The 15611-nt window shown below is 40.3% G+C and overlaps 1 protein-coding gene across 6 annotated transcripts in view; it reads left to right on the forward strand.

Moving 5' to 3' along the window:
- The window catches only part of LOC143746913 (uncharacterized), a 17829-nt gene extending 2312 nt beyond the window's left edge, over positions 1 to 15517 (forward strand). Inside the window, exons 1-8 of one of the 6 annotated variants that reach the window (XM_077239163.1) lie at positions 6682 to 6830; positions 7184 to 7260; positions 8747 to 8885; positions 10215 to 10278; positions 12950 to 13019; positions 13132 to 13203; positions 13392 to 13477; positions 14401 to 15517. In XM_077239163.1, coding sequence (XP_077095278.1) covers positions 8758 to 8885; positions 10215 to 10278; positions 12950 to 13019; positions 13132 to 13203; positions 13392 to 13435 — 378 coding nt within the window. In that variant the 5' untranslated portion in view covers positions 6682 to 6830; positions 7184 to 7260; positions 8747 to 8757 and the 3' untranslated portion in view covers positions 13436 to 13477; positions 14401 to 15517. Of the gene's footprint in view, positions 1 to 6681; positions 6831 to 7105; positions 7261 to 8746; positions 8886 to 10214; positions 10279 to 12949; positions 13021 to 13126; positions 13204 to 13391; positions 13478 to 14217 lie in introns of those variants that run through there. The other 5 variants (XM_077239161.1, XM_077239160.1, XM_077239164.1 and 2 more) reach the window with 5 other exon arrangements.
- Positions 15518 to 15611: the final 94 nt, after the last annotated feature.

Genomic DNA, 15611 nt, shown 5'->3' on the forward strand with positions numbered 1-15611 from the left:
GAAAACTACTAAATTGTTTTTAAAAAAATCAGGATTTTAACTCTTTAATTGCCAAATTCATAAATGATGTCACTGATTTGGGGGAAAAAACACACAAAATGACTTATTTTCAATATAAAATGTGATTGTGGACTGGATTTTTTTTTAACCTTTTATCACAGTCTTGGACATGTCAAAGATGAGAAACAACATTGGTTTTGATGCAGCATCAGATTTTAACTTTTTCTCCCTGATTTACTGTTCGTGGCTGTTTTTGCCCCATTGACTTCCATTATAACCACATTTTTTGATTGCAAAGCCATGACACCATATAATCATGCATTTTTGATTGTTGGTGGTTTTCCCTGTTGGGAAGAGGTAAAATCTATAATTTTTACTGTTGATAACCAGGTGGCACCATTAACCCTTTAGATAGCCCTGTGCAAAAAAAAGCTTATTTTTCTGGGCTTTTACATGGAGTATAATAGCGTATTAATGTGTGTGTGTGTGTGTGTGTGTGTGTGTGAGTGTTAAAGAGAGAGAGAGTGTGAGAACTCACCTTGATGCGTCTGAGAAAATCAAAACATGCACCTCAGCTAAACAAAAACAAAAGCGGGTGGATTTAAACACTTGCATGCAAGCCTGCTGGTCATTTGATGGTGAGAAGAGCAGCAAGCAACATGAGAAAGGGCTTGACTTGTAGTGAAGTTTTAGAGATGATTATGCAGCCTGACCCCTCCAGTGAGCTGCAGGATGTATTGTTTTCTCCCTCTGACACCACAGACTCAGAAGAGTCTGATGTGGCACCCTCATCATCCTCTCTAGCTTCTACTGAAGGCGAGGAGGATTCAGAGGCTCCTGGATCTGGGTGGATTGGGAGAAACGGCGAAGTGTAGTTTTCCACCAACGTGGAGACAACTCCCTTTCTTCAGCCTGCCAGAGGCGTGACTCCAGGGCCGACACGCTATGCCATCGCAAGGGTCCAGAACATGGATTCGGTGTTCGGTGAACAGCTCCCACCGCCTCTCAGCCCGCGCCTCAGGCTGACGCTCGACGCCGCTCGCGCTCCCACAACCGCAAGCCGCCTCCTGAGCGACGGGGTCCTCGGCCCAAGATTGTGCTGAACCCTGAGCCTCGAAAGCCGTCCTAGCCACAGGAATGAGAAGAGAGAGTGCGTGTCTCGCAAAAGCCGGACCACTCTCTCTGCAAAAGCTCAAACATTACCCAGTCCCCTTACAATTGTATGTCCATACAGCAGTCAATGGGCCAGTCACAGAGCTCGCTCACCTGCAAACAAACGCCGTTTTTACGGCGACGCACAGAAAACACAAAAAGAGTATTTTTCTGCCTGTGTCACTAAGGGTTCACATGTCCACAAAGTGTGCATTCCCAGATACTGTCAAAACAGTGCCAAATTCATTCCCAGCTCAGGCTGCGCCCCCCCATGAATGTAGATCACGTGCCTACGGTCATGTACGCACCACTACACACAAGCACTGTTCACACAGTTATGAATTCATCCCCAGTAAAAGCGGGAAACATTATAAAAGTGACGCGTGTGCCTACCACTGTTTATGCACCCCCACTTATAAACACTGTCCTTACAGTGTCAAACACAACCCCAGCTCAGGCTGCGAGTTTTACAGACAGCGCGCGCTGTTGTAAGCACACACGCGCCCATTCACTCAGCTGCTCAGCGCGCGCCCGCGCCTCTGAGAGCTATGAGCTCAGGCGATTCGCTGGCCGGGTCCCTACGTCACAGCGGCCCGCCCCTAGCCTGTATTCAGCCCATATCTGTACACGCAGCGGCATGGGAAAACATTCCAGATATGCCGAAATGGGTATTGAATATAGTAAAGCACGGATACTCGCTCCAGTTCGCTCGTAGACCAGCACGTTTTACGACTGTGGTCGAGACGAAAGTGAGAAAGGAGTGTTCACATGTTCTACGCACCGAGGTGCGCAAACTAATAGAAAAGGGCGCTGTGGAAACTGTTCCCCCCTCTATGAGCGAGGCAGGTTTTTACAGCCGCTATTTTCTCGTCCCGAAAAAGGATGGCGGTCTCCGCCCCATCCTAGATCTCAGACACCTGAACAAAGCACTAATGATTCGCTCGTTCAGAATGTTAACAACCAAGCATATCCTCGCGCTAGTACGCCCAGGAGATTGGTTTCCCTCAGTGGATCTGAAAGATGCTTACTTTCACATTCCAATAGCGCCTCATCACAGGCCGTTTCTGAGATTCGCTTTCGAGGGACAGTCTTACCAGTACACAGTACTTCCGTTCGGCCTGTCCCTGGCTCCCCGTACATTCACGAAATGTATGGACGCAGCACTTTCCCCCGTAAGACGAAGGGGAGTGCGAATACTGAATTATCTCGACGATTGGCCGGTCCTAGCACAATCAGAGAGTCAGTTAATAACACACAGATCTTGGATTATCAGCCATTTAGAATGCCTGGGTCTAAGAATCAATTTTGCAAAAAGCATACTATCTCCCAGCCAGAGGATTTCTTTCCTGGGAATAGCTCTAGACTCGATGCAAATGACAGCGCGTCTCTCATCAGAGCGCGCGCTCACCATCCGGCGCCTTGCAACATCATTCAGGGCGGGCGCGCGGGCCCCGTCAAGCGGTTTGAGAGGATGCTGGGTCTCATGGCCTCAGCATCGGCCGTACTCCAGCTAGGATTGTAGCATATACGTCCTCCAACGCTGGCTCAAGAGCCGCGTCCCTGCTCACGCGTGGCGTTCGGGCCACCTTTTAATCAGAGCGAACCACGGCTGTATAAAAGCCCTGACGCGCTGGAAAGCCGCCGACTGGTACCAGTCAGGCGTGAGCCTGGGTGTGAACACAAGGAGAAAGATGATCACAACAGATGCCTCCAAAATAGGTTGGGGGGCCCTTTACGAGGGCAGCCCTGTCTCCGGCTTTTGGTCAAACCCGGAGAAGCGCCTACACATAAACTGTCTGGAGATGAAAGCGGTCGCTTTGGCTCTAAGAGCCCTGCTTCCACATCTAAAAAACGAACACGTCCCGGTCCGAACGGACAACATGACGGTAGTGTCGTACATAAATCGCCAGGGTGGACTCAGGTCGAGCTCCATGCATTCAATGGCCAGGAGACTCATCTTATGGTCCCAGCACAACTTGCGTTCGCTGAGAGCAGCTGAGGCAGACATGCTATCCAGAGACAAGATTCTCCCAGGAAGAATGGGCTCTCAACCCGCTGACGATTCAGTGGTTATGGAAAATAACCTTTGGCAAAGCGGAGATCGACCTCTTCGCCTCCAAGGAGAACGCGCACTGCTCTCTTTTCTTCACGAAGAGCACGGACGCGCTCGCCCAGAGCTGGCCGAGCCGCCCCTTATATGCCTTTCCCCCGATCGCGATGCTACCACAGGTCATCAGTCGGGTCAGAGAGGAGAAAAACGCAGTGCTTCTGATAGCCCCACTCTGGAAGAACCAAACATGGTATCCAGATTTGATGCAAATGCAATCTGCACCACGGCCGATTCCACTGAGGCCAGACCTCCTCAGTCAGGCCAGCGGGATGATATTTCATCCCCGCCCCGATCTGTGGGCCCTTCATGCATGGCCCCTCAACGGGTTCCCAGGAACCTCACGAGCGGAGCGCTAAAAACCATCGCTGAGGCGCGTGCGCGCCCTCCACGAGACGCTTATATGCCCAGAAATGGAAAGTGTTCAGTGACTGGTGTAATGCCAAGGGCCTGAACCCTGAGACATGCGAGATTACGAACGTACTCGCTTTTCTACAAGGGCTTCTGGAGGCGGTCCGCACCCCCTCCACGCTCAAAGTATATGTGGCGGCCATCACAGCGTCACACAACCCTGTAATGGAACGTCCATTGGGAAGAAACGACCTAATTATTCGTTTCCTAAGGGGCGCTAGGAGGAGGAACCCTTCACGCCCCCCCCCCTCAGTGCCGATCTGGGACCTAGCTACTGTCCTAGACGCTCTTAAAGGGCCCCCGTTCGAACCACTCCGAACCGTGCACCTTAAACAGCTCTCGCTCAAGACTGCGCTCTTGCTGGCACTCGCCTCGGTCAAGAGAGTGGGCGACCTGCACGCGCTTTCGACAAGCGCTGCCTGCCTAGAATTCGGACCTAACGACTGCAGGGTCGTCCTTAGACCGAAACATGGGTATATTCCTAAAGTGCTCACCACTCCCTTCAGAGCACAGGTTATCTCCGTAACTGCGCTATCGTCTCCAGCAGACGAACACGACGCTAATCTACTCTGCCCCGTTAGGGCTCTCAGAGTGTATTTGGAGAGTTCTGCCCTATTCAGACAGACAGAACAACTTTTTGTATGCTTTGGCGGCCGTATGAAAGGTTCCGCCGTTTCAAAGCAGAGAATCTCTCACTGGATAGTTGAGGCTATAGCGCTGGCTTATGAAGCTAAGGGACTTCAATGCCCCTGGGGAGTCAAAGCACACTCCACCAGGAGTGTGGCTTCTTCCTGGGCATGGTCGAGCGGGATACCGATCGAGGATATTTGTGCGGCGGCAGGCTGGGCCTCACCGTCCACATTTATCAGGTTCTACAACCTACAGGTCCCGACATTGCATTCCAATGTACTATCAGCATGATACTAGTTGAACTACGAGTTCGTATCTAGATTATGTACAGTATGTGCTTGTGTCACACTGAGCGCCTTCTAGCCGCTCTGTATTTTTCCCACATATAAAGCTCGCCTCTGCCGGCTAGTTGGATGATAACTTTGCTTTTCAGCTCAGGCACCTGCCTCTTGCTATCATAAGGCGAAGTTCAGAACGCACAGCGTTTTGCATGGTGTTCCCATAGCGTAAGCTACTTACGCAATAGGAGAGACCTCTCGAAACGGAACGACTCGGTTACTAACGTAACCTCGGTTCCCTGAGAGGAGGGAACGAGTATTGCGTAAGCTGCCGTGATTGTGCTTGGTTAGTTCGCTTCAGTCGTTTTAACCTAAAGAACTCTCATGACGGGGCGCCCAATAAATAGCTCTTGGCCACGCCCATCTTGGCGGGCTCTGACGCGCGCGGGCGCGAAGCGCGCTCATTGGTCGCGCATTCAGAGTCGCCCCGTCATTGGTTCGAGCAAGTTGCTGCAGCACAGCCAATGACCGAGCTTCCTTCATTTATTGCTGTCAGCTGTGCAGCTGCAATGCGTTTTACATAAAGACTTCAATATTCTCGAGAAAAGGAGTTTTCCCATAGCGTAAGCTACTTACGCAATACTCGTTCCCTCCTCTCAGGGAACCGAGGTTACGTTAGTAACCGAGTCGTTATACGTTACCAGTCGACACCAAAGTTACACTGTCATAGCTAAGCCAGTACCGTTTGTTATGCTACGTAACGTTAGGTAGCTACGTGTGCTAGTGATACATGCTTCATGAAAAAATAAATGCCATCAAAATGAAAACAGCAAGATTACCTGTCCAGCAGAAATAAAGCCATCATGGAGTCACTTTTCAGCCCCTTGAGATCACTCAGTTTGTCGCCACAGCTGGAAAGCCACGCCGATATTGACTCTCGTATGATTTCTTTATTTATCCAAAGACTTTTTGTTCATAGCCTTTTCAAATACTGTCTTCCTTTTTTTAACTTGTTTGACTTCGCTGCCTCAATATGCAGGTAACGTTATTGAGAATTTTGACTGTTCTTTCTCTGCCATAATTGTTATACCTAGCTTCCGTGCCTCTTCAAACGGGTGCGCGCATTTGTGCTGCTCCTGTATCAGCAGAGGTGGTATCCGTGGTAGCGAGGGAGAGTGACAGTCGGCCCAGCCAATCATTTCTTTCGTCCCGAATGGAATAATGAGCTGTGTTTATTACAGTCCTGAGAGAACTACAGACACTCGATTTTTATAATTTCTTTTCCAGAGTACTTACATTTTAATTATGCATTGATGTATAAAGACAGTTTAAAAAAAAATTGGAAAAAAGTATTTTTGGGGATTTCTACCTACAATACCTTTAAACCTATTTATTTCAGTTATTTGTCAAGGCAATATCTCTAATTTTAATTTTACATTTTCATCTAATATTTATATTTTATATCAGCTTTATTTCAATTACCGAAATGCATTAAATACTTACATTTTACTTTGGATATCACTATGTATCAAATTATTTATTTGTAAAAATATTATGTTTAATAAATATTACATTTAAATGCTGTAATTTTAAACAACTTTTTATATTATACACTTGAGGTTTTTTGGTAACACTTTACAATAAGGTTTCATTAGTTAACTACATAACATTAACTAATAATGAACTGCACTTCTACAGCATTTATTATTCTTTGTTGATGCTAATTTCAACATTTGCTAATACATTATTAAAATCAAAAGTTGTATTTGTTAACATTAGTTAATGCACATGAACAAACAATGAACAGCTGATTTTTTAACTAACATTTAACAAAGATAAACAAATACAGTAACGAATGTATTGCTCATGGTTAGTTCATTTTAGTTAATACATTAACTAATGTTAACAAATGAAACCTTATTGTAAAGTTGTTTTTTCAGTAAACTTTAGGGTTACTGAGATACTGTATAGTCACTGTGACAGCTGGCCTCGGTCTAATCTGTATATAACATAACATTACATCATATGTAAATTAGATTTATGTGGAACATGCGTCAGAGACAAAATAATTCTTTAAAAATGTTCACAAGGTTCAAAGTACATATCTATAATTTGTGTACATGCAAATTTCCGGTTAGTTACATTAACAGCATACCCACATGGAGACTAGTTTGTGATTATAATCAGGTTAGGCGAGCCTTTCTAGGGTGGCGGCACTTCTAGGTTTGTCAGATTCTCAGGATGTCTGAGTGGTAGGACTTCTGATGACTATTCATACAGATGTTTACAGTAATATTCTGTACAGATCGTATTTCATTTGTGATTTGATAAACAATCAAATTGTATAAGTTTATAATATGATGGCTAGTGTAACTCTGAAATTTCTTGGGTTGAATTTGTTTCTGTAACTAGATATCAGTAAGTACATCTGAAAACGAGTGTGAGAGGGAGAAATCTACACGAGTCAATGAATGAGTGATCTGTCTGATGGCATGATGACGGGTGAAAGAATGAGGAAATGGAGCTTGTTAAAGCTGTCAGAAAGGTAGTGCTATATGCTGACAAGAGCTGGCTGACGGGTGTCTGTTGTCTGCATGATATGTAGGGCTCAGGAGAAGAGACTGTCCAGGGACTGGATCTGAACGCTTTAAACAACAGGTCACTGAATTATCATCTATAAAGGTATTTTCTTTTTTCACTATATTTTTGCAAGATTAAACAAGTCAGTTTTATGTAATTTAAGTAGATATGGCTTAAACATCCAAGTTGATTATACTTAAAAGTTTAAGGCAGCAACTTTATTTTTTATTGTTGTTTGTGTGTGTATGTATGTATGTGTATGTATATATATATATATATATATATATATATATATATATATATATGTGTGTGTATATATATATATATATATATATATATATATATATATATATATATATATATATACAGTATACATATATATACAGTATACGTGTGTGTGTGTATGCACACGCACTTACAGTGTATTCTGTCATCATTTACTCACGCTTAAGTCATTCCAAACCTATATTATCAACTTTTTCTATGGAACAAATACATTTGATTCTGGTTTTTCAGATAAAAACACAAATTACGATGAAAAGGCATGGAAATGATCAAGCTTCAAAAAGGAAATAAAAACACAAAAATAGGTCATACCACTCTTGTGCTTTTATCCCATGTCTTCTGGAGACATAAAATAGGTTTGCATGAGAAACGGACTTAAATTTACATGGCATTTCAATTAAAATATTCCTCTGCAGTGAGCTGTTAACCACTGCGTGTGGGAAATTGAGTCAACTCAAACCGGCTCAGTCAGATACAGTTTCGGGCTGTTTTTCTTTTTTCTTTTTCTTTGAACTGGATAAACCAATTTATTATAAAGGTCTGACTAAAAGAGTGATTGATTCACAAATAAGGCATAGCTACTTGGTTTGTTTCTTATGCAAATCTATCCTATGGTCTCAGAATAATAGAAATATAGTTATATGGATGGTATTTCTGTAGCATTTTTTGAAGCTTGAAAACTTCAGTCACTGTTCTTTGTATTCGCATGGGAAAAACCAAGTCACATGGGTTTGGTGGATGAGTAAATGACAGAATATCCATTTTTGGATGAATGATCCCTGTGATGGTGTTTTATGTTTAAGGGCCCTTAGGAGAAGAACAAGAAGCCTCATATGGTTAATCAAGAGTGAACTGTGGCTTCTTGAGTATAGGATTTTACAATTTGGTGTGGAGTGTGTTGTTCCTCATAAAGTGATTTGTTGCAGCACTTCTTACTTCTCCTGTATCAATGGATACATTATGTGAAAACGTCTTTCTGTGGTAATCGATGTGCTTCATGACATAGGCTAAACAGTCAATATAAAAGACCTGATGATGCAAAGCCATGTAACAATTGTTGTTCATTTCTTGGGAGTTTTTTAATTGAATGGTAAGTATGTGACCTGTCTTTGCAACAGGATTGTGAACCTATTTTTTAATTGGCTGTTTTGTGTGTGTAAAGCACTATTTAGGCACAATGGAAAATGGTATGAGGTCCACTTTGACTATATATATATATATATATATATATATATATATATATATATATATATATATATATATGTGTGTGTATGTATTCAGCAATTGATCTGTCTTCTTGTAGGTACCACAATCATGGCACCAATCAGCCCAGATCTCTTTGGCTGGGCGATCTCAGAGCAACCAGAGGCCGCATTTCTCTCCATAATTGTCCTCTTCATCATTAGCATCGCGCTCTTGGTTCTCTGTGCAAGCTGTAGAAAGTAAGTGGTTTCTACTGAGTGACCTTTAAGTGATTTAGCTTGTTTTTGGTTTAAAAAAAACATGCCTGTTTTCAGATGACTTCATCTTTTGAGCCAACAATGCATGTAGCTATGTAGTCGAAAGTCACCTAAGCTATTGTTGTAAGCTACATTCCTAGACCTCACTGTCAAGATTTTCTACTATGCAAATTTGTAAGGAATAAGGCTGGAATGTGGCTATGTCACAAAACACAAAGAACTGCATCTTACACATTAGTGCTCATGCTTCACATAAGAAGGCGTGAAAAAGAGACCAAGCAAATAAGCAGTAGCCTATATTGTGGGGTTGAAGTTTCTGAAGTCTGTGCAGCCTGTCTGCATAGTGATGATATATAAGCCAGTGGGTCAAATACCAGTTAGCATTTCAGTCTCATTCACATTGTTTAAACTAAGGTAAATTCCTTATAAATAAAATAATATTATTATAATAAAAAGATGTGATTTTAAGATTTATTCACATTTATTTGGAGCTGTAGTTGCAGTTTTAATCTCAACCACTAGAGGCCAGCCAAGACCTCCAATGCATGATGTGTTGGAAAAACTTCAGGCATTTTTGCACTGACAATTCTTTTAGTATCATCAGTGTTGCTCTAAAAAATAATTACTAGCTACTAATTACATCTTCAAAAGTGTAATTAGGTTACTGTACAAATTACTCTCTCTAAAAGTAGTGCATTACTTATTTTTTCTAAATCAACCTTGACAGGAGAATTAAACTTCTTTTAATTCTTTGAAATTAATAAAACTAATAAAACTGCATAAATTATTCTTGAACTGTTTTACAGGGAAAAGGTTACATTAACAATATGCATTTTAAAATTCACTTTTGTTTTATATAGAATTGCTTTATACTCTATACAGCATTTAACGCAATTACATCAAAAGTAACTACTTACATTTTTCAAGGGAAAAGTAATTAAATTACAGTAATCACTTAGCAATGCATTAAACCCAGCATATCATAACATTTATTGTAAGCAATTAAATCTTGTTTGTGTTCAAATATAAATTGATTATTAAATTTAATAATGATTTTGAAAATTAATGAACATTATTTGGCGATTTTTGCAGTTTCAATCTCGGCCACCAGACACCAGCCAATAACTTCAGTGCATGGGGGATAAACCTTATGGCTTTAAACTTTATTGCACTGGCAAAATGGATGGATCGTATAAGCCATAAAGTCACTTATGTGTTTTATACAATACTATATACTTAAGTGCAAAAGTTTATCAGAAGCATGGCCGTGCTTTAAATCACAAATTATTTATTTATTTTATTACTCAACAGACATTCATTTGAGTTGGAGAGCAACAGTGCACCAGAGCAGAAGTCATCGCAACTTGTGAATGTGGTGAGTGACAAATGAAATGGCATATAGCTAAAAGAGAAAAGACATTGTTTTTATATATATAAACAGTGTTGGGTAAGTTACTTTAAAAAAAGTAATTAATTACCAGCTACTACATCTTCAACAGTGTAATTATTTAATTACTTTCTAAATATCATATCAACCTCGACCAGTTAAATTTTGTCTTTGAATCCACTATTGTTTTAATTAAATTGTTCTGTAGTCTATAAAGTATTTAGTGCAATTACATCAGAAGTAACTGTATTCAAATTACAGAAAAATTAAGAGTAATTCCTTCCCTTTTTCAAGGGAAAAGTAATTAAATTACATTACAACCAACACTGAATATAAGACTTTTGGAGGTCTCTTACAATAGGTTTACATGCATCATTTCACATGAAGTTTCTATTTACCTGTTAGTTTTAGTTTCCTTTGTCCCTGTTCATTATTTATGTTCATAGTTAATTGCTATGTTCCCATTTGTTTCCATGGTTATTAATGTTTTTAATTGACAAGGACCTGTTCCTTGTTTTCTCCCACCAACGAGGGTATGTTTTTCCTTAGTGTTTTCCGCTCACAAAGATCTGCGAAAACAACCAAAAACGCTGTATTCATGCAAGGCCAGTAGTTGGCGATGTGCCGATGTCACTTTGTAAAGAAACACTACGGCCCTATAGACAGAATGCGATTGGTCTCTGCTCTCATTGGTCAGATGGCTCAGTCTGTTGTGATTGGGCCATCTGACCAATCAGAGCAGAGTAGACCAGTCTATTGTCGGGATGCACCGATACCACTTTTTTCAGACCAAGTACTTACATTTTGGTACTTGCCGATACCAAGTACCAATACGAGTACTTAATAATACCATTATAGTTCTTCTAACAATATTTTATTTTCATCTCATGTTTTTCATTTTCTGACTGTAACAAAGTAAATAGGCCTATACAACTTGTATAATCAAATTGCTTGTGTTAAAGGAGCTATTTCTCCCCCTCTTCTTGACAATTTAGCAGAGCATAGTTTGCAGTCTGCTCTACTTTAATCTTCATCGCTTATCTTAAAATATCTCCAAACGGCTGACATTACTCCTCCGACTACCTGCTCAACTGACGAGAGTTTAGGCTAATGTCAGGTTGCCACAAGGGGCTGTTGCCGTTCACATATTGCGTTTTTTGCGCGTGCAAATTCATTATTTCAAATGTGGGCGTGCGGCAAGCCCGCTCATAACAGAAATGATGTGCATGCGGTGCAGCGCGCTCGTTTTTCCAACTAGTGGCCAGAGGTGTCTTACCTGGACATTTACTCTAGTCGTACCTCATCGAGTAACCATGGTAAGCCAGTGAATGATTTTACTTCGTTTTTGAAAGTAAACATCTTTAAATATACATTTGTCTTATAATATACATTATAATCTTATAATATATATTACCCCACTGGGTGGCGTTATTACACCAATTTGACACTGGGAGAATGAAGGGACGTGTTTTTAAACAGACCAAATTAAGTTTGTTGATGTATCTTTCACGCTCTATGGCATGCAGGGTGTGGACATGTAATTCATGTCAATTACTTTATGTTTAATCTTAGTGATTTCTTAAGTTATTCACGACTGCCGGCTGTGTACGGACGTCGTTTTGTGACGCTATTTTGTATTGAAGTCTATTGGAAGTCTGGTTTATTTTCTCCTAAAAAGGGGTGTTGACGTAATCGACAGTTAAGTTCCCGGATGTGCCGGTAGTACGTATGTTCATAGTTGCATAGCAACGACAGACGCAACTGGAGCACAAGCACTTGTGGAAAGGAGAAACATTCTACGGAAACTGTGCGGCTGCACTCTCCACGCGTTTTTACACGTGACATGTGAACTGCCCCTTAAAGTGGTATCGGGTGCAGTTGCATCGGGGTAGTTTTACGAGTACATGAGCACAGTATCGGACCAACACCCGAGTAATGATATCGGTATCGATGCATCCCTAGTCTGTTGTGATTGCTCTACAGCGTGTTTTGGACATGAAACGGCCGTTACATATCTGAATTTCAGCTGCAGAGGCTTCCTCAGTGCTTGATACACAGATACGAATGATGGCATCGGTCTTCATCCTTTTGAAGTGCCTGCAAATGGATTCACAGCACTGGAAACAGCATCTTCTCAACATGTCCACAACCTGAAACCAAACTCTTCCCGTCTCATCTGCAACTACAGTGTTTGACGGTCAAAGACAAAGTAGACATTGTTCGTGGGCAGCCAATGAAGGACCATAGGCTAGAATTATGCAAATTTGTTACATTATTATCTAGGTTTGTAGCAGGAAGTAAGACTGGATTTGCTGACGACTTGTTTTGGCTGTTCAGAATCGATTCTTTCCTTTAGGAGACAATAACTTTATTTATTGTGCACTTTGATCTTTAAAACTTTGCAGACATTTGACATTCACAAACAGCTATATTACACACTGCAGGAAAGGGAATATTTGAAGAAGCATTTTAATTCATATAATGTATTTAAAATAAAAAATGGATTTAAACAAAAGGAATTACAGCTAAATTCTTAAAATCATCCCATGATGGGAAAACCTAAATGGTTTTATACATGAAGCATCTGACCGAACCCTTTTTGCTCAATGCTCAAATGTGATGTAAATCTTGTGCTAAACTCTAATTCTTAATTGAACAGGCAAGAATGGGCGATTCATCAGGAGCCAGACACAACCCTGCTGCTAATGAAATCACGGGTGATGAAATCGGTAAACTGAGTTGTCAATGAATTTATTTTGAATCTGAATGGCTGTTTATCACTTTGCAATGCTATCCAACCCGCTCAGAAGATGCACTCTAATCTTATCTTTGAATTTTTAGAGCCTGAGGATTTAACAATCTCTCAAGAAGGAATCGTGTGCAAACCTTGGAGAAGTCACTATCTCTCTCAAGGTATGTCTCTCCAGGACAAAAAAGAAAATTGCAAGGAATTCAAACCACAAAAGTAATTCAATCCCTGTGAAATTGCTTTACTTCTCACCACACATTTTGATCCCAGAAATGAGAAATGCACAGAATAGTCTAACGGTTAGTTATTTGTGTTAGAATCTAACACACAACAATGCATGTGCTTTCTGCAGGTTCAAACCTACCAACTCAAATAAATGGCGTGTTGGGACAATAAGGGTTGCGGGGTCCAGTAACGCTGCAAGCTAACTGAGAAATCGTAAGCACTTGAGATGATTCTGTTCTACTTTTAAAATACTCCTAAAGGAATAATTCACCCAAAAATGAAAATGACCCCATAATTTACTCACCTTCAAGCCATCCTAGGTGTAGATGACTTTCTTCATTCAGCCGAACACAATCAGAGTTATGTTAAATAATATCCTGGTTCTTCCCAGCTTTGTTATGGCATTGAAAAGTGCCTGAGTTTTTGAAGCTCCAAAAAAGCCCATCCATCATAAAAGTAATCCATACGACTCCAGTGGGTTAATAAATGCCTTCTGAAGCAAATCCATGGGTTAACCCACTGAAGTTATATGGATTACTTTTATGATGTATGGATGACCTTGAAACTCAGGCACTTTTCAATGCCATTCAATGCCAAATCTGGGAAGAGCCAGGACATTTAATATAATGCAGACTATGTTCAATTGAAAGGAAATCTTATACCCCTTGAATGGCTCAAGGGTGAGTAACCCTTCTGTTTTTGGGTGATCTATTCCTTTTAAGTTGCATTTGAGTAAATTCAAATTACAATATAAACATGTTTTATTCATCTTAGTTTTTTAACTCGGATAATAAAAATGGTGTCGATGACATAGGTGTAACACCACAGACTTTGTGGTGTAAACAAGTCTGTAGAAAGTTCCTCCATCTTTATTATGCGACCTGAAATGCTCTTACTAAACAAAACACAACACTATTCGGAGATAAATTCTTTCTGTGTTCTTCTGGAGCCAGGCTGAAACCCTGCTTTGTGGTGTTGACTCCCATAAAGTGCCAATAGGACCCCCCCTTCCCTCAGCATTGACCGTGCTGAATCCTTATGTAACGGTTCAGACAGAGATGAACAGTGTCCCTCAGGGGAGAAGGAGCCTGATCTTCTGGTCACACCTGTTCTGACAAATAGGGGTCTCTTTTCAGATGGTAACCAATGAAATGTGACGTAGGCAAGAAAAAGTCACATTCCATCTGAAGATGAGGTGGAAGTTTCGCCACCATCACTACCAAAGAGACATGAAGAAATGAAGATTTTCATTGTATCTTTTTCTGATGAATTCCAGTATTGTGAAACTATTCTGTATTCATATTCATTCTTAATAGGGGTGATTATAGATTTTATCTGTCAGATCAATTGATCTGGATATGTTCGACTTGATGGATGCATACTGGTGAATATTTTTAGGTTTTGAACAAATGTACGGATTCCTGTGGGTATGAATACATCCTATAAAACCTTTAATGTAATAAAATGTAAAATGTAATTAAAGTAAAAAGCTCTTTAGAATTAACCCTTCTGTTCTGGTGAGATTGACTTTATTTAGGGGAAATATTTGCTCTCTAGAAATGTGGCCTCTTTTCTTTTAAAATAAGAAGTGAAACAATTGTATTCATATTTAATGATTAATAATTGTGTAAACAACATGCAAGAAGCCATTTTAAGAAAAATATGAAAATGCATGATTTTTGTTAAATATTTGAGACGTATGGATAGAAATATGGATAATAGAAAAAAAATAGATTTGAGTCATTAATCATTTTCTACAAAACAGAGTTTTTTTTAAATAAAAAATGAAACCTACATAACATATCTGCTAACTTGGCACATGGTTTTAAACATTTTCTTTAAAAGGAGACGATCATGCTTGTCATTTCCTTTTTTGCCATTGACCCTCATATTAAATGGGCTAAGTTACTTAAATCAATTAATTGAACAGACATTGTGCTTACCCTAACTCAGCTAGATCTAAAGTAAAATATTACCGTATGCAATATATCAAATGCTAGATAATCCAGGGTCTCTGTGTCACCAAATGTGACATTTTTAACTGAGGGTGTTTTCATTCATGTTCAAATGGACATTTTGTTTATAACCAGTTCCTTGCTAAGCATGTTTTTACGATATTATAAAAAAAAGACTATAAGAGTTAATTTGCATGCCCTATCTAATAAATTCTAAATGTGTGTAATTGAATGTTTTTGTTTTGCTTGAACATTATACATATTCAGAATCACAAATAAAACATTGTGAAAATATAAAGGGCCTGCAGCAGAAAAATGTTTTATCATAATCATTATCAATATTTAAGTCTATGTATTATGTCGCACGTAGCCTATACTGTTAAAGCATCGCA

Source organism: Siphateles boraxobius, unplaced genomic scaffold (assembly GCF_051911475.1).
Source record: "Siphateles boraxobius isolate OS27281-9 unplaced genomic scaffold, OSU_SipBor_1 22, whole genome shotgun sequence".
NCBI lineage: Eukaryota > Metazoa > Chordata > Actinopteri > Cypriniformes > Leuciscidae > Siphateles > Siphateles boraxobius.